This window comes from Empidonax traillii, unplaced genomic scaffold (assembly GCF_003031625.1).
Source record: "Empidonax traillii isolate 1590-97213 ecotype Southwest subspecies unplaced genomic scaffold, ASM303162v1 scaffold441:size580623, whole genome shotgun sequence".
Classification (NCBI taxonomy): Eukaryota; Metazoa; Chordata; class Aves; order Passeriformes; family Tyrannidae; genus Empidonax; species Empidonax traillii.
The window spans coordinates 240,484-259,098 of record NW_020955634.1 but is presented as its reverse complement, the minus strand read 5'-3'; the positions used below and the strand labels follow the sequence as shown (position 1 = coordinate 259,098).

The 18,615-nt window shown below is 38.6% G+C and overlaps 1 protein-coding gene across 1 annotated transcript; it reads left to right on the top strand.

Moving 5' to 3' along the window:
• The first annotated feature begins 413 nt into the window (after positions 1–413).
• On the top strand, positions 414–18,402 carry HYAL4 (hyaluronidase 4). The gene is made up of 4 exons (XM_027894743.1): positions 414–479; positions 10,302–11,255; positions 16,749–16,838; positions 17,974–18,402. Exons 2-4 carry the CDS (start codon positions 10,338–10,340, stop codon positions 18,400–18,402), a joined length of 1,437 nt encoding a protein of 478 aa, XP_027750544.1. The 5' UTR covers positions 414–479; positions 10,302–10,337.
• The last annotated feature ends 213 nt before the right edge of the window (positions 18,403–18,615 follow it).

Below are 18,615 nucleotides of genomic sequence, written 5' to 3'. Positions count from 1 at the left end.
TCCATTAACCACCACTCCTTGGACTCAGTGATTCAGCCAGTTTTTAAAATAGATCTTCCTGAACTATTTCATTTGCTTGGATTTGCCAGCATTCCTGCTTCTCCTCACGCTGCAGTGACCTAGCTGTAATACCTGTCACTGCAGTCCAGAGTGTGTAGCTCTCAAAACACAATTTAATTCTTCTCAAACACCAGACCAGTTGATCCCTTTTTGGGACATAAAAGCAGGCGATACAAAATTATTGCAGCAAGAGCCCAGCTGCTTACAAGTAGCATGTCTATGTTTTTAATGAATTTATTTACTTATTTTGCAATGACATGATGAGCGTTTAGGTAAAATTCTGCCCTTATCTTCAGATGCCCTCAGTTTCTCATTAGTTAAAAGCCCACTCATTAGCAGGAGGACATTTCTGGGACAAACACATCAGCTGTTGTAAATTGTTTCAGCAAAGTTTTCTGCTGTTCTCTGGTTTTATAGAGGTAAGTGCCATGTTATTTACTCAATTAACATCGGTAAAGACAAAGTTTTCACTTCTGCTTATAGTCTACCAGTTAGGAAGGCTTTCTGTGTTATTTTCTCTATTATGTCTATTCTGGACTATAATTTATTTCCTGTGGTTTTTCTTCTGTCACCTAGCTATTTGGTGCTTAACACTCCGATGTGTAACAGCAGTTTTAAGTTAGATAACTGATATTGAAATGGTGTGTCTGTGAACAAACTTAACATTTGAAAAACAAGAGTAATGTTTTCACTTTATTTCAGAATTTGATTAATCAATTTAGTTCTTAAATGTACTGGGCTGTGCACGCAAAACCACTTACCTAGAAGGGAGCTGCTCATATGCAATCATATGCTACTCACCTATTTAATTCCATATGAAAAGCAAAGAAGTACTTCCTTCGTATGAAGCAAGACATTCAGGGGAATTGTTTCAAAATGCCAGTCACACCTACAAGTGGTGTTTTTTAAAGTAATCTTAAAAGGAGCCCAAATGAGGATGCAGTTCATTGTCTGGCAGTAAGTTCTGTTAATTAATGATTTTGTCAATCTATTGTGCTGGGGTTTTGTAGAGCTAGAGGTATTTTAAATTCATTTATTTGAAACAGTATACACACCAGACTAAGCCATGTATTGGCATGCAAATAAAGTCTGAAGTTAATTTCACCTCAAATGCTTTATGCATGTTTTCCAAATTGTCCTGAGTTTCTGTTCAGCAAAGTGTAATATTCCCTTTTGTACTATCCAAAGAATAGGAATTATATACTGCAAGCAGAGATTTACAGTCAGAATACACAAGTGTTTTAAGCATTTGCTAACATATTAAGGGTTTTTAGCTGACTAAAGGACACATTTTTCCTCTCACAAGATTATAAATCCTTAATAACTCCATGAATTCAACTGGAATCTTTCCAGATTTACACCCCTCAATTAATTTCAATTGAATTTTGTTGAATTGCACCGTCTGAAAGCATAATTTATCTTTGTGTAAGCTAAAGTCAATTTAGCTTGCAGCATTTTCTCAGGAATAAGCCAAAGCCTGATTGTAGGCATTCTCTGTGTTATCAGTTTGACTTAATTTTCCCTGTTATGAGTGCCTCTAATAACAATAAACCTTTCAGAAAATGAATGTGTGAATTAAGCAGATGGTACGAAAGAAACTAAATTATTTTATATGATTTGCAAGAATGTAAACTCATGTATTATTTATTGTACAGTGTTACCCATTCATATATTCTTATAAACTATTAAAATTACATGCCAGAAGGTAGAATGTATTCTATTAGTGCCAATTAATGATCACGGTCTTCAGTTAAGAGTATTTAGTGATAAATTAGAAAGAAAATCTAAAAAAAACTAAGAACTTCTTTACAGAATACTGTTGGTAGGCATTTTTATTTTCACCTATCAAAGATCAGAAGCAGAAGAGTGTACTGAACACTGCTGAGGACATTAGTCTTAATTATTCAGGGTGTTAAGGCTTTAACAGATCCGACAATCAATATGACTCCTCCAAATGGCAAAAAAATACAATTTATTTTTTCCCCTTTATTTTTTGCATACAGGGAAGAAATAAATATTTAAATTACCTATAAAAGTTTATACTTTCAACAAGAGCTTTGTAACTTTCAGTATTGGAATACTTTTTCCCAAAATATGTTTGTCTTCAGATTGTAATACAATAGAAGCAGATGGACTGGAATTGAAAAATAACAGTACAGGAAGCTTTTTCATAAAAAAATAGATCAATGCTTCATATATTAGATGCAAGATAAATTCATGTAGTAGGTACATAAAATGGTATAATACTCCAAACATTATGTAGTTTCTTCTACTCACACAATATACCTTTTACTCAAACCTTCAGCAATTTAAAAATTTTTTGTGGCATATATATATTTAATCTTCCTCTACTGCACAGACAGTTCTAAAGCATATTATCTTTCCCTGGTATTCAAAGTATCATCATAATTTGCAGTGATTTAAAATGACAGCACAATCTTTTAACTAAATTAGTACTGGGAACCATGACCTGTATCTTTTTTTTCCCTCTGTCCTTGATTTGGTAGTGAATTCCTGAAAAGTTTCATATACCAACAGGGAACCTTTATCTTTCCAGTAGGAAGTTAAGAATTAACATTTGGAAAATAGTTTGAGGACCCTGTGTTAAAGGCAGGGGGGCAGTGAGTGGGGAGAGCCAGGAGGGAAGGACAACCCCCACTGGCAGTCTTCGCTGCTTGTCTGAGAGCACAAAGGAAGGACAAGGGATGCCAGCACTCCCATTTCTGGTTGGGTAGGCTGTACCCAGCCAGAATCAAAAAGCATCAAAAAACAGGCTCCAAAAGTGGGATATGAAGGCATTTGCAATAATTTAGAGTATTGTTGCACTACAGAGCATTGCACCAGTAGGTGTTAAGGGTACACATGGAAAGGAAAAGGTCAAATACAGCACCAGTGGAAGTATTAAAATACAGGTGTGGGATCTAGAAGTGAGCAGAGCCCAAGCTTTTGCATGGACAGAAGAGTGCTGTCCACTGTTGATGGCAAAGCCTAGAGTAATGTGTGCAGCTGGCTGTGGGCTATGCTGAGGATTTGCACCAGTACCAGGGAGCTGGGCCCGACCTCTGCTCTCCAGTAACCTCTGCCACCATTTCCCACTTGTAAACACAACTAAAACGGCTCTCATTCTGGGAATGAAAAGGCAAACTCGAAACAAATAATTATAAGTCTTCTACTTTTATTTAGGTAATACTGGAATAAAATTAGTTTAGGGAGACATTTGTACTTCTAGGAAACCAGTCCTATGGCATAGAAACAGTGTGTGCAAACATGTAAGAGTCTGGCCTCTAATGACTATCTGATGTTACAGGTAGATGATGATAGACCAGGACACATGAAGTACTGAAATAGGTACTTTTAATAGAAGAATTATTAGCTCTGTGGGAAGAATATATTTTCAATACCAGTTGTTTTTCCTTCATTTCCATGCTTTCATGCAGTCTTTTCTCTCAATTTAAGGCATGCCATGAGCTGCACATAACAGAAGCAATAAAGTTAAACAGGAAATGCCTTAGCAGATCTCTGCTCCGAATATGACCTACTGTAAATCTGTGATACACACAAAGAATGTACTCTGTCATTTTCCATCTGCTTTTAAATGAATAATCCATAGTTTACAAAAACGTCAACAGTGAGAGCAAAGGCCTGAATCCCCATCTCCTTGCTCTTTGAATTTCTTTACATGTACCGTGCACAAAAATAAAGGGATGCTACTTCATGCTTTGCAACGTGGTATTTATGTTCACCTATTGGAAATGAGCTGCAATATGAATTGTGAAGGAAATATATCACAATCATATGTTCATTTCTGTACTTTGATTGATCTTTAAGGAAGATTACAAGCCTATAATCACAGAATCATACAATCATAGAATCACAGAATTATAGGATTTTTTGGGTTGAAAGGGATCTTAAAGATCACCCAGTTTCAACCCCCCTGTTATGGGCAGGGATGCTACCCACCCACTACATCAGGTTGCTCAAAATCCCATCCAGCCTGGCCTTGAATGCTTCCAGGGATAGGGCAGCCACAACTTCTCTGGGCAACCTGTTCAAGTGTCTCACCGTGCTCACAGGGAAGAATTTCTTTCTTGTATCTAATATAAACCTACCCTTCGCCACCTTAAGGCCATTCCTTCTTGTCCTGTCACTACCTGCCCTTGTACAGAGTCCCTCTCCAACTCTCCTGTAGGCCCTTGTTAGGTACTGGAAGGTCTCCCTCTCTTTTCCAAGCTGAACAACCCCAACTCTATCAGTTTGTCTTCACAGGAGAGGTGCTCCAGCCCTCTGAGCGTATTCATGACACTCTTCTGGACTCACTTGAACAGGTCCATGTCATTCTTTTATTGGGGGCCCTGGAGTTGGGGGCCCTGCAGTACTCCAGGTGGGGTCTCACAAGGGCAGAGTAGAGGGGCAGAATCACCTCCTCCAGATTGCTAGTCACTCTTCTCTCTTGATACAGCCCAGAACAGGGTTGGCTTTCTGGTCTGTGAGCACACATTGCTGGGTCCTGGTCTCATCAGTCATCAAGCAACACCCCCGGGTCCTTCTTGTAAGGTTATTTTCCCTCTGTTCACTGTTTAAATTGATATTGAATGTGAGAAATATTTCTGGAGAATTATGAAAACATGAGTCAAGAGACTGAAAACTGGTAGTTGTGAGGATACAGTGAATGCTTAATTTCTCTGGGATGCAGTTTTACGCTTTTGGACCGCAGAAGGTTTCTCAAAAGATGGACATAGGTAGTCTGTGTCCATCTTACCTGCTTACTAATGCAAGCCGTTATTCAACAAAACCAGAAAAAGCACGACTTTTTACACAATTTTGAAACAGAAAAATAACAGCAGAGAGGGAGCAAGACAGAGGCAGACTGGACAGATTTTGTTAAACTATTTGCAAGGTACTTTTAAATGTGATTGTGTGGCAAAAATATGCTTAAATACAGTTGAAATGTTCATATTTCTTAGCCATCATAATGATTTCTATACCAAATGTGGTCAGCCTGTGTTCAAAAAAGGACATTTCTTTTAGCTGCCAATTTTCTACATTCCCTGGTGGAATGACAACAATCCTGTTCCATTATTTTCCTTTGTAAGTGTCTTCATATTTTATTTCTTTTCCAAGCAAAATGCCTTTCTACAAATATGAGAAATAGTAGTTAAAATTAATATGTTTACAATGAAAGCGTGCAAAGCTATACTCAGCCAAGCAGGAGTCAATAACTCTATGAGAGGCTGAAAGCAAAATTGGAAAAATGCTGTAAATCCAATTTAGATCCCAAGAAATGACTCTTGTCTGTTGGAACTCTGTGATTTAACTGTACCTCTTTCCTATTCTGGATTTTAAATTATGTTTGTCAGATACAGGTTAATGAGGGATTCTGAAGTGGCTGTTACCATAGGAACTCCAGATTTATTTATTTTTGTCAGTGTGTTTCTGTATTCTGAAGTAATTGTGGAGTTCAATGACAGATGTGCAGTCTAACTTATACCTCACAGATAAAACCAACTGTGTTATAGCTAATTGTATGGACTATACTTCAAGTCAGCATACAGATGAGTATAGAATGAAAGTGTTCATTTTCTTGGCTATTATGAAGTTGTGTTGCCTGGTTTTAAGACCAGCATAAAAATCATAACCGAAAGCAGCAGATGTAACTTCATGTTACAGTGCAAAGACTGCCTGGATAATCCCTAAGAACCATCAGAGAAGAACTGGCCATCTAGAGAACTCCATTGGTCTGTATTGGAGCACCTGGTGTGCAAATAGGCTTCTTTAGTGTAAGAGTCTATATTTTTAAGAAATTGAAGTGGTATATTTTAGAATCAAAATGTGCAATTAAAATGTCTAATTCAGCTGTTTTCAACTATTTGGAGAAGAAAATATAGTGGATTTCTGACTAATAAAAACATTTGAATACGGGTTGGACTAAGTTAACAGCGGTTTCTTGGGAAAAGCAAACATTTTCTTGTTACTTTTTACAAAAATTAGGAAAAGAATATGCAGAAATGAGCAATTTTTTCTATTCAAGAAATGGTGGAATCCACAGTTACTGAAGAGTATGTTGAAATCCAGCCATAACCTGCTTCATCCTAAATTGCATAGGAGAAACTGAGGCAAATAAAAACTACATGTCATTTGGTGCAGTGAAAACACAATCCAAAATTTCCTGAGTACAATAAAAAAACTTCGTTCTCATCAAATTCAATGGATTTATGATCAGGTCCCACTTCTTTCACTCATGAAGAACTCATTTTTGTTTTTAGAATATAGAGCAGAAACACTGAGAGCATATTCAGTCTGAAAACACTGCAGTGCCTCAGAAAGCTATCTGCATCTTTGGAAAGTTAAATTAACCATGACAATATGTCACTGAATTAAAAAAAAACAACAACAACAACAACAAAGACAATTAGAATCAAAGTTGATAATGAGCTTCATGGAGGAATCATTACTTTCTGTGCTCATTAAAAAACAGGGATTAAAGCAGTCCAATTAGTGCCCATGCATAAGAGTAAAAAGGAGGAAATCCACATGTACAGCAGAGGAAAATTTAATAAAAGATGTTTTGTTCTTGTTTAGAGGTTCCTTCATGCATTTGTGAAACAACACATAATTAATTTTCTGCTTTTTCAGAAATATGGCCTTACCTGTTTTTTTGAAACTTGTTTCACTTGGCTTCAGATGACTTTTTAAAGAAAAAAGAAGTATCAGTAATTAAATTCCTGTCTGCAAATAACATCAGAATTAATTGCAGATAAATGCAATTAGATTGGAACTTTTTCAAAAAACTTTTTTTTTTTATTTTTTAATTACGTCCCCTTTAAGGAATTGTGTGTATGGTAATGTCTCGTGTGGAATAGACAGTAGCAGAAAAAGTGTGATGCTTTGCAATGAAATGCAATGCTTTATTGCAATGATTTGCTTTAGCCATCCAAAAGGTAAGCATGTTATTGAGGCATTTACCACCTTATTTCCAGGTTAATAGAGATAGTTGGGTGATTAATTCCATATAGCTTTAAATAAGGAACTTATAATAACTTTTGGAGGTGTCAGTTATTCACTGGTGGATCCTGAATGACTGTCCTTGACCAGACTCATAAATTCAAAACAACTTGAACGGTGTTAGACATATTTCTGCCTTTTTTTTTTTTTTTTGTGGATTCATCTTGCAGATGCAGAAATTTGCATGTCTAGAGTTCAACAAGGTGATCAGTCTTCACAATTTCAAAGATTTGATCAATCCAGTCGGAAGAATTATTTGACATGTCCTGAGATAAACATTTTCATTTTGTCACTTTTGGTGTTTTTTACATGGTCCTAAGTCACCAGTTTTGGCATGGGTTAGGTAACCTACAGAGGTCTCTTCTAACCTCAGCCACTGTGATTTAAAGTCTTGTCAGGGATAGGAACAAGAATTGCCCAAGAATTAAAAATATAACTTAAAATTACCCTGCAATATTATTTCCTGGCCTAATTGTTCTGATTTACTATCTGCAATGTTCTAATGCCTAAAGCTGTCAGATCTAAACAAGAACTGTACTGTATTAGTCATTAATATCTGATAAAATGATCTAATTATATGTATATAATAACACAAGGTTGAACAATCCAGCATTTGGATTGTGGGAATAGGCAGCTGAGATCTTTTCCCAGACTTTCTCACACAGAAATTCACTAATGGCCTTTATTTTCTCTTGGTGCTCCTCCCATTTCATTTGAGCTATCATTTTCTGAGAAAAACTCTGTTTACGTTATGGATTTTTTTCTCATGTATTACAAAGTAATCCTGTCCAAATAATGAAAAATCACCAATCTACTAAGATAGTTTGCTGCATCAAAGGAATGCAGATTTCTATGGTGTGCTGCTCAGTTTGTATAAAACAGGAAAGTCACTTTTTGTGGCTTGATTGTTTGTTTGTCTTTCTCAGCCTATGGCATTACTTAGAGGATTATGCAAGACTGCAGGAAAATGAAGAAAAATATACCAGTTGCAAGCATGAGACTTTCTTCCAGCAGATCAGTAGAGTGAAAATAACATGACATCCTTTTCCAACAGGCTGCCTTCTACACAGTACCAGCTTGATGGCCTGTAGCAATGGCCCATTTCATTCAAGGATATTACCTTAATAGGATCTAAAGGATTGCGAACAAAGTTATAAAACTTGGGTGCTAAATCTATATTTAGGCATGCAAAACAAGCATTCAGAGAGTGGCTGAGGAAACAGCATGGGCATACATCTATCTCTAGCTTGCCAATGAGGGCTTGCTCCTGGGGAATCCAGCATTGTGGCTTTTTTCAGTCCTGCTCTCCATTCCTTGCCCCCAGCCACTGCCTTCTTCCTACCTTGGGAAGGGGCTCTTATACCAAACCACAGTCTGGAGGAAGTCAGTGTTTTTCTGAGACTGAGGATGGAAAAACACAAGACTGAGGATAGAGGAGAGAAAGGTTGTTCTGCAGGAGACGTAAGGACAAAGTAGAGACTTAAGGGAAAGGCCGGAAATAGGAAGGAAAGCAGTGGCAGACAGGAAAAGATACATCAAACCCAGAGGATGGAAGAATGGCAATGAAGGACAAGTGACAGAGGGGAGAAATCCTGGAATACATTACTTATTAGAGCCAACATATTTTCAAAGAGTGGAAAGTTTTTTCTGTAATAAGTCCACTAGAAGATTTGGATAGGGTTACCTGCGACCTTCCTCTGTAGATTTGGTATCCCATTATGGATTAAAAGATAATATTCAGGGAGTACTGCAAAATCTAGTATTTGGAGTGGCGGGTTGGTTATACTGATTTGGACAGCAAGAAATGTAAAGATCCAGGTTATGAGCTAATGCATAAGTAGGCGTGAAGAGCCCTCCTTGTTTGGAAAGGAGTTAGATGATTAACTGATGTTAATGGAGAAAATACCATGGACAAGTGAAGCTAGACTAATTATAATAGGATAACTTAGATTTGACTTTACAGGCAAGGAAAGAAATCCTTACAATGTATGTAGAAAGAGGGAAATATCTGGTTTCAGGACATTCCAAATTCACATCTGGTGCATGAAGAGACAGTGATTGCAGTGATTTAGCATGTGACTAAACTGGAGAATCTAGACAGGTGAATGATAGAAGATAAAAACTGAGCTGGTAAGCCATGTCAAACTACATATATTCATAGAGAAACCATTTTTATGATCTCTGGATTGTAAAAAGATCAGCAAAGAGACCTGAATGATAAACCAAGGACAGAGTTGAGTTGTGTTTCTTGGTGAAGAGATCAGAGATTCTGGAGCGGCTGCCTGCAGGCAGTGGGGTGCAAAGTAGGGGTGTGGATGTCTGGGATGCCAGCAGCCTGCCAGCTCTGGCAGCTCCCAGAGTACTAGCAGTCCCCAAGCCAGTGTGATTGTCAGGGAAAACAGCAGACCCTGAAGGAAAAAATTAATATTAATACCCCCCACTTTTACAGACTAGGTCCCTTTTTTAAAGATACAGCATGTTCTTCCAGCTAGTTCAGATCTGCTTAACACAATTCATCTCTTTAACATATTGTTATTCAATTTACTTTCAGTATAATAAGTAGCTTAAACCACTAAAACATTAACATAACACCCTTCTAGCCTGTAGATTGATTATCAGTCTTGCATCTATTCATTTAGAAAATTAAATTGAAATTCAGGAGTATTTCATATACTGAAAATTGCAGCATTTCTGAATTCTCTTAGGTCATCTATGTGAGGTAGAAGTGTCTGTCTTTTTAAAAATTATCTTTCCTATTGTGACCATTAGAATATACAGATAATAAAGAAGGCCATAACCCCACTGTGATGAACTTCTAGGCAAGTCAAGACTGACCATAGCAGAGCTTGCTTGGAAACTGAAATTTTAAATGAGCAGCACATTCTATTTTTATACTGTTGTTTTAGGTTATTACTTGATTAACTATTTTTTTTGTAGACATCAAGGAACAAATAAATGTTGGGGAAAGTCTGAATCAGCTGTGGGAAGTGTCTGAGTGAAAAGGAAAGCAAAAAAAAGCTGAGCATCAGAACACACTTCTGGACAACAAAATCTATCAAAGACCTTTTCAAAGCATTTGAAATTAGGCTTAACTTCTACAAGATCGGGTTTGTACTTTTCTGTGTTTGCACTGAGTATACTGTCACCAAAAGCAAATCAAAACAAAAGATGTCCCCTTGTCATTGTATCTGCTCCCATGCTGCCCTTCTAACATGTCTTGTCTTGGTTTTGTTTTCAAGGGCACATCATAGCAATTTTCCAGAAAAAAAACCACCATGGATGTCTGGGTCAGACAGTTAGCAGTGATGTCTCTGCTTGCTATGGTTGATGCTCATCTGCGGAAGCCGGCACGGGCCCCTCTGGTTCTGCACAGGCCCTTCATGGTTGTTTGGAACGCACCAACAGAGCAGTGCAGGCTGCGGTACAAGGTGGACCTGGATCTCAGTGTTTTTGACATTGCATCCAACATCAATGAGACTTTGAGTGGATCCAATGTGACAATCTTCTACCACACTCATTTGGGATACTATCCTTACTACTCAGACAGCGGAGATCCTGTTAATGGAGGGGTACCCCAGAATCAAAGTCTTATCAAACACCTTAGTAAAGCAAAGTCTGACATTGACTATTGCATACCCATGAAGAAATTTCAGGGACTTGCAGTCATTGACTGGGAAAACTGGAGGCCTCAGTGGGATAGGAACTGGGGCAATAAAAGCATTTATAGAAATAAATCTCTTGAGATTGTTAGGAGACGGCATCCTCGGTGGTCAGAAGAGAAAATTAGAAAAGTGGCTAAAGAGGAATTTGAAAATGCTGGCAGGAGTTTTATGAACAACACCATCCTTCTGGCTGAGCATATGAGACCAAATGGTTTGTGGGGTTACTATCTTTACCCGGACTGCTACAATTATGATTACAAAGAACATCCCCAAACATACACGGGCAAGTGCCCACCCATTGAGTCTTTTCGCAATGACCTCCTGCTTTGGCTGTGGAAGCAAAGCACTGCTCTCTACCCCTCTATATACCTGGATTATATATTGAAATCGAGTCCAAATGCACTAAAATTTGTTCACTATCGGGTTAAAGAGGCAATGCGTGTTGCCTCAATTGCTAGAAAAGACTACGTTTTGCCAGTGTTTGTTTACTCCAGACCATTTTATGCTTATACTTTTCATGTTTTAACAGAGGTAAGCAAATAGACTTCTTTAGAAATTGAGAGAGTAGAAACTGCCTTTTAGAAAAAGTACTTTCTAAAAGCTTTTCCTGTATAAAAGCACTTATGCATTTGTTTTTCATATTAAGGCCGCCCCTCTGAAAGGAAGCACTGTAGTCACAGTACAAAACTCTATACCTTTAAAGTGTTAATATGGCAGTGGTTTGGTCTACTTCTGTAGGATAGCATTGTATATTTTTAATGAGGGTAATTTAGAAAGAAAGTACAGGGAAATCATTTCCTTAAGGAAGTAATTCATTCTGATATTTTAATTCTTCAGGATAGCTTGTGAAATAAACTTGACAAATTTTGTGAAGTTTAAAACTAATTAGTGTAATGGAAAGATAAACTTCCATGAGAAGACCCTCAGGGTTTTTTGTTTCTTTATGCAAACATAAATTCATTCAGTATAGAAATAAACCAGTCAAGTAAAATAGTCTGGCCTGCAGTTCCTAACTCCTGCATGATGACAATTTACCACCTATTTCACTTTTCAGAGAAACACCATCTTCATGTCCAACATTTAGAGATAAACTGCAGAGTTCTTTTATTAGAGAAACCAAGTTTTTGAGTCATGCAATATTCCTTCAACCAAAGATCGAGTGCAATAAATATATAGTGTCCACAACATTGATGGTAAATTATATGTACTCAGATCCCAGACTTTCTGGGTATGTCTTGACGATTGTTGCTGTCACTTTCGTTATGCACATAATAGAGAGGCACAGATGCATATTCATTTCCCTAGTAGCTGTCCCAAGTGCCAAATGTTTTTCTTCATTTGCTATCAATTCCATGAGAGGGGAGAAAATCTGGGGCAAAGAACTCATGGAAATAACCCCTTGATGACTAAGAGCTTCTGGGGGTGCTCCCTCCCTTTGTTTTATGGACAGCTGCAAGAGAGGTTGCCTCTGCTGCTACCAGAGACAAGTTCTTACTCAAACCAGAACAGAAGATGGCAGAGAAGTGTCAAGAGGAAAGGTGAAGGTTGGTCCATGAACCACAAGCTGCATGTGGCTGCAAGGAGCTGGAACTGAAGAGGTGCAGCAGAGCCCTGAGAGCCTGAGAAATGTTTCAGTCTGCCCCAGGAAGGAAATGGTACTTGCAGGCTGCCTCTGGGAAGCAAATTGTACATAGAAGTAATCACAAGTTTGCTCTGGATCATTTTCAGCAACCAGGGACTCTTTGAAGATGTTTTCTATGTGGAAATCACAGGTCCTAGCTGACTCAGAAGCCATGGGCAGATAGGCAAGGCTGGGTCCCACTGAGGGCAAGGAGTCACTGGGGGCAGTACAGGTAGGATTTCACCCAGAACACCCTCACCAAAGAACTCGGGCTAGGAAATACATAAGCATTCTTCAAATGCAGTCTGTATTAATACTTTTTTAAAAAATAATTAGTCTCTTGATTGATATAAAAATAACATGAATGCTACTGAAAGCTATAACAACTAACATGCTGTTACCAGTTATGCATGAATTCAAAATCTGTGGTAGTATATAGTTACTGGTTCACCTTAAGCTATTTTCTGAACAGTAGTGAAGCTTCTCTCAAGTTATGCTCTTTAACTCACCAGCCTGTTTTCCAATTGCATGTAGCCGTTTACTTTTGGATGCTTTTAAGTTCACTTTGCACGTCTGAAGCCAGGGAAGATCTTTGCATATCCAGAGAAACATATTTGGATTTTGCTAACTACATATTTTCTAATAAGGACAGTACCCAGCACCACAGGCAGCCATGGGACAGGGCTTGACGCGTCTCCAGACTATGCACACCATCTGTGAGAACAGCTTGGGGTCTGACAGGAATTTGCAGGGCTGCATTTAATAACATTTTAAATAGGAATGATCCAGAAAATAATGTTCTTGTTTTCTTTCATAGCCCTGGAGCCATCAGGATATTTTAAATGTAGTTTTGTGTGTTCAGATTTTAGACAAGATTGGAGCTTCTCATTTGATCCATGTCATGCCCCTAAGTGATGCTCACGAAGTTACAAACCTCTGAGTTCCAGCAACAGTGTGCATGAAGATGACAAGGAAAGATGCCAGGGTAGCACAACGACATCCAGGCTAAGTGGCCATAGAAATACTGGGATAGCAGGCTATATAGTTACCTGAGTTCTGTCAGGGACTAGGCCAAGAAAACCACTGTCCTGCTCCATCAAGCTGTGCAAGCCCTGTGCATTCTATTCTAACAGAAACACTGATGGCACATTCAAGATTTGTGTGTAAGCTCTTCTGTGTAAAGTATGGAATACAGAGTAAATAACAGAGTGGAATCAAATAGAAAGAATTGCTGTGAGTTGAAGTCACGGAGGGAGAGACACGGGTCTAGCAGACCTTCAGAAAGATGAAAGGCCCAGGTCCCAAACAGATGCTGTAGTTTTGTGTGATGTACTTTTCACCCCAACTGCATCTGGAAATCAGGTGAGTTGTGCATAAGGTGTTTGAGAAATTAATCCCTCTTTTTATCTTGGAAACAATTTGTAAATTCTGAATTGGGATCCAAATCATTATGAAAGATTTCTGTATTTTCTAGAAATGAAGTTTGCCATCTGTAGGGTATTTAGAAACTTTCTGCTTTGACAATTCACTACTAAGTGTGTGGGAGAGGGAAGTCACACAGTAGCATCTGTGCTTCCTGACTAGATAGCTGAAGTCATTAATGAAGCAGGATGACAACTGACAAATGATGAATAATGGATAACAATTCTCTTGTTCACCTACAGATAGTCTTCTCTGATGACCAGGTGTGCATGTGAAATGAGACCATTCCCTGCAGCCATGCCAGGCTTGCAGTACCATTCCTGAATACAGAAAATACATGTCTGTAACTAAGACTATTCAAAATTTGAAGGAAAGATTACAGATATACTTGTTTTTCTTTCCTCAACTTGTAACAAGAACTGACTATCCTGTTTCCTCTCGAGTTCCAAAACTGAAATGGTTTGTCTCACCTATTTTTTTTAGTGTCCAATACAGTGACTTGGCTCATCTAAATATGGAAAAACATTGACAGAAACTAAAGCCTCCTCCTCCCTACCAAATCAGCTGTCTGTTTAGAGATAGCCCTGCATAGTCTTGAGAACCAAGACTGCTGTGTTCACCAGAGGCTGCTGGCATAGCTTGTATGCTTCACTCAGATATTCATGAAGGCACCTCCCTATCTCTGCTCCCAGTTTGCTACTCTCAGCCATTTGGAGAAGCACATCTTTCCTTTTCTCAAAATGTGCAAATGGGGAGTGAAACCTTTATTTTATAACCCTGTCTGTGGCAGGGAAAGGGGGGTGGTGGTGACTCCCTCTTTGTGTGACTGTCCACTGATCACAGCACCTAGCTCTGGTGCAGAAGCTCTTGGCTCTGTTCTCTTCCCAGCCCACTCAGGGTGAATCCAGCACCCTGTGTTAGGCACCAGAAAAGAGTTAAGGAATCATCAGACCAAAATGAACAAGCGATGAGAGAGGAGAAATAAAAGTAAGGGCACAACCCCCTGTCCATAGGTTATCTGGGGAAGAGCCCTTCTGTGCTGATGGCTTTTGAGGTACTGAACATGACACAGTCATTCAGTAAAAGGTATAACTATGAGAGTTAGAAAACTTAATTGTTTCCTTATGGGCAGGTTACCTATTAAAATGAATTTATCATAAGATGTAGTCAGGTTCCCACTTGTTTCTTGCTCCAATTTGAACCTTCATTGAGTTGTGCAAAGCGAAATGACATCAGAAAGAAATATCATCTGTAACTACATAGTGAAGGTAACGCTCTCTCAAGGGTTAGCTGGAAATTATGTATCTTTTAAGCATTGGGAAAGAGAGAAAAATTCAGAACATGTCTTTCTAATTCTTTTTCTTCCTGGGAAGGACTCTTAGCACTTGACCTTTATTGTAAAAAATACAAAAAAATGAAATGTAAGCTATAAGGAGAGTGTTAAAATGAAGTCCCATGCAAATTTTTTGTGGTGAGCTGCTGTTTTCTCCAGCATCCAGAACCTGTGCAGGTGTTATAAGAGTCCTTTAAACATCCCTAGGGAATCATAGCTTCCAATAAAATGCCACATTTTGGCCTTAGCCTGAGAAAAGTGCTGAACTTGACAGTTGATTATTGATTATTATTGATTATACTTTATATCAATATGAATCGTGCTCTAAAAGCCAGTAGGTGAGTTCTACTCTTCCATACTTCTGCACTGTTTTGTCCAACCTTTAGTTCAGGGTCAAAGCCTCTGCTCACTCTCACTTTTCTGTAATTGTCTTCAGCTCTTCAGCGGATTCTCCATTTCCCAGAGCATTTATTTGTGCCTTGTTTTATATTTCTGACCATAAATGTTTCAGGAACAGGGACTCTATAAGTATGCATTGATAAATGAACAGGCCCACTTACACAGAGAAATAAATTATTTAGTAGTAATTAACAATAATAACATGGTTCATCCACTCTATAACTTTGCTTTTCTAAGATGCTGCCACCATACCAAGATAATTTGGCTGGTCTTTTGGATTGGTTTTTCATAGAAGTGGTGCAAAGAATTTGCTCTTTTTTCATCAACCCAAGAAATTTTGTAATGTCTTTCATTACAAATACTGATCAGAAATTACTTTTTAGTCAATTACTCTAGACAGAAATAGTTTTAGATATAATTGATCATGCCTTGAAACTCAGGGAAAGAATAAGTTCCTTCCTTCGTATTTTCTAAGATTGAATTGCATTTCTCTGGACAAAATATTCACAGGCTCAGGGAATGACTTTAAGACATTTGCAGGATACGCTGTTATGCTGTTGGTAAGGCACCAGTGATTCCTCTTCTACACTCAGGCTACTCTGGTAGATTTGCTACTGCTAATGTTACAGCTTGGCTGCTTATTTGTTCAATACTAAAGTGGACATGGTAAAATCAGTATGCAGATGTGTGTGCTTTCCCCCCTCCATTTGGCACTATATAGCAGGGAGAGAGGCTTATTTTTCAAAGCTGCATTTCCTGGATTAATGGCATTCATTCTGGTAGATACAGCAGCCCTGTAACTATGTTGGTATGGCTGAAGAAGCATGAGTTAGACTTCTGCCTAAAGCCCATCAACAGTAATTAGACACTGTAAGGGTGATTCAACGATGTGTGATCATACTTATCATCACTTGCCAAAAATTGTGCCTGTGTAGGTTTGGTAGATAAAACTAATCACTCAATTCTTACTTACTCCACTAGTTTGGTTGGAAAAACTCTTGTGAATAAACTATAAGAATTTCAATTACTATTATTTAGGATTCAGAGTCATGAATGCTGCCTATGCAAACCTTTGGAGAGACACGGAAGAGCTTTCTAAACTAAACATGGATTTTATTGTGAAGAATATGCCACAGGAAAAATATTGCTTCAGGGGGAAAAAAATGTGATGTCCACATCCAATGCTTTTTTTATTTCCACTTTTGTGTCTTTGTTTTTCTGATGTGTGGTTTTTGGCCTTCTTTTTCAGACAGATCTGGTCAATACCATTGGGGAAAGTGCAGCTTTGGGAGCATCAGGAGTTGTTCTCTGGGGCAGTATGCAATATGCCAGCTCAAAGGTAGGTCTTATCAGTTTATCAACATTTAGGAGTCAGCTCAATACCTCTTCTCTGCCACCACACCCTCCATAGCACCTATCTATCTTCATCAGTGTCATCAGCCAGCAGCTGAGGATGCTGGCTCAGCATCAGTTTCAGGTCTTGTTAGTTCTATACTTCTGTTAGGTTGAGAAGTCCCATTGCTTCAGATCACATTGCTTTGGGCAGGTCATTTGTAGCTCAATGGGATAATGAGCCCAAGTGAGAAGAAAGATATGTTTTGAAACAATGCCATACAAATATAAGCAGAGCTTGTTTTATTCTATGCTACTTTGTAGCTATGACAGTTGTACAGATCCAATGAGAAGGAATGGAATCTGAAGGCAGAGTATTTTCTCTGATTGCTAGTGTTGAAACTACACATGGGAAATAACATTTCCATAAGAAAAGTCCTAGTTTCTATGGCCAGTTTCTTCAGGCTTTCACAAATAATCCTTGAAGTGATGGAGGAGATGGGAGGCTGCATTGGAGTTTCCCAGGTGGCATGGCAGGCTAGCTCCTACTCAATCCTAGGGCTAAGCTTTGATGCCCACTCTGCTTTTCATGCAATCTGCCCTCTTCCTCCTAAGTCTCTGGCAAAGCACTGTTGACTGGGGCTGAGGAAGCAGGAAATCTGAACTTGAACTTTCTAGCTGCAATTGCAACAACTTTTCTGCTGGTCAATGGCAATTATGTGGCTCCTGGTAAACTAAAGGAGTTGGAGAGATCAGGGCCAGAGTGGTGACCCAATATGTGCTTTAAAACCTGCTAGTCCCATGCACTGCTGCTAGTCCATAGTTACCGGGAATATGTACTTAAGAAACTAGCTAATCTCACACATAAACTCTGCTTCCTGGAACTCCTCCCTAGCCTAATACTGTATGTTTCTACCAGGCACTCAAATAAACAGTATAGTAAAAGTCAAGCTTTTTCTAATTTTAAACATGGAAGTAAGACCATTAAACGAAATAGATCACTCCAGTATGTAAGTCCAGCAAGATTTATCTCAACTGGTTATTTTAGCCAAGAACAGTTTAGTACTATCATCTTAGATATAATAAACTTGGGCATAGTGGTAGCTACTGAGAAATATGTCATGGTTTTTTATTATTTACAGGAGAGCTGTTTAACTGTGAAACAGTACGTTGATGGACCTTTAGGACATTATGTCATTAATGTGACCTCAGCAGCCAAACTCTGTAGCAAAGTTCTGTGCCAGAAGAATGGAAGGTGTATCCGCAAAATCAGCAACTCTTCTGCTTACCTCCATTTGTCACCTACTGATTTTAAGATCCGAAGCCATCACTCAGAGAAGGGCCACAGATTCCAGGTGACTGGTGAACCCAGTCTGGAGAGTATTGAAGCCATGAGGCAGAGATTCGTTTGTCAGTGTTACCAGGGCTGGACAGGAATATTTTGTGAATTGCCTGACCAAAGGCTATTGGAGCACTGGATTCACGTAGTGTTCAGTAGATCAAGAAAGCAAAAGCTTTTTATCTTCCTCTTAGGAGCCATGCAGCTTCTTCTGCTTTGTTCCACACACTGAAGTCTTCTGAGGCAGTGCAAGGAAGTAAGAAGTGGTGCCTTCTAGGAGTTCTGTTCCTTGGCAAGCTTTTATTGCACAAAGAAAAGATGTTGTGGATTAAATGATTTTATTCTGGTTTATTCACCTCCCACTCCTGGAATTGCTTCAGACACTAAACATTTTGAAAGCAGATATTTTTATTTTTTTTTAACAGCTCCTTTACTCCTAACTCAT

What these genes read in the sequence shown, in the direction of transcription:
- HYAL4 (XM_027894743.1), top strand. Translation starts at nt 10,338, where the DNA reads ATGGATGTCTGGGTCAGACAGTTAGCAGTGATGTCTCTGCTTGCTATG. An exon ending in CTTTTCATGTTTTAACAGAG is followed by an intron (nt 11,256 to 16,748) that starts GTAAGCAAATAG and finishes CTTCTTTTTCAG; the next exon opens with ACAGATCTGGTCAATACCAT. An exon ending in TGCAATATGCCAGCTCAAAG is followed by an intron (nt 16,839 to 17,973) that starts GTAGGTCTTATC and finishes TATTATTTACAG; the next exon opens with GAGAGCTGTTTAACTGTGAA.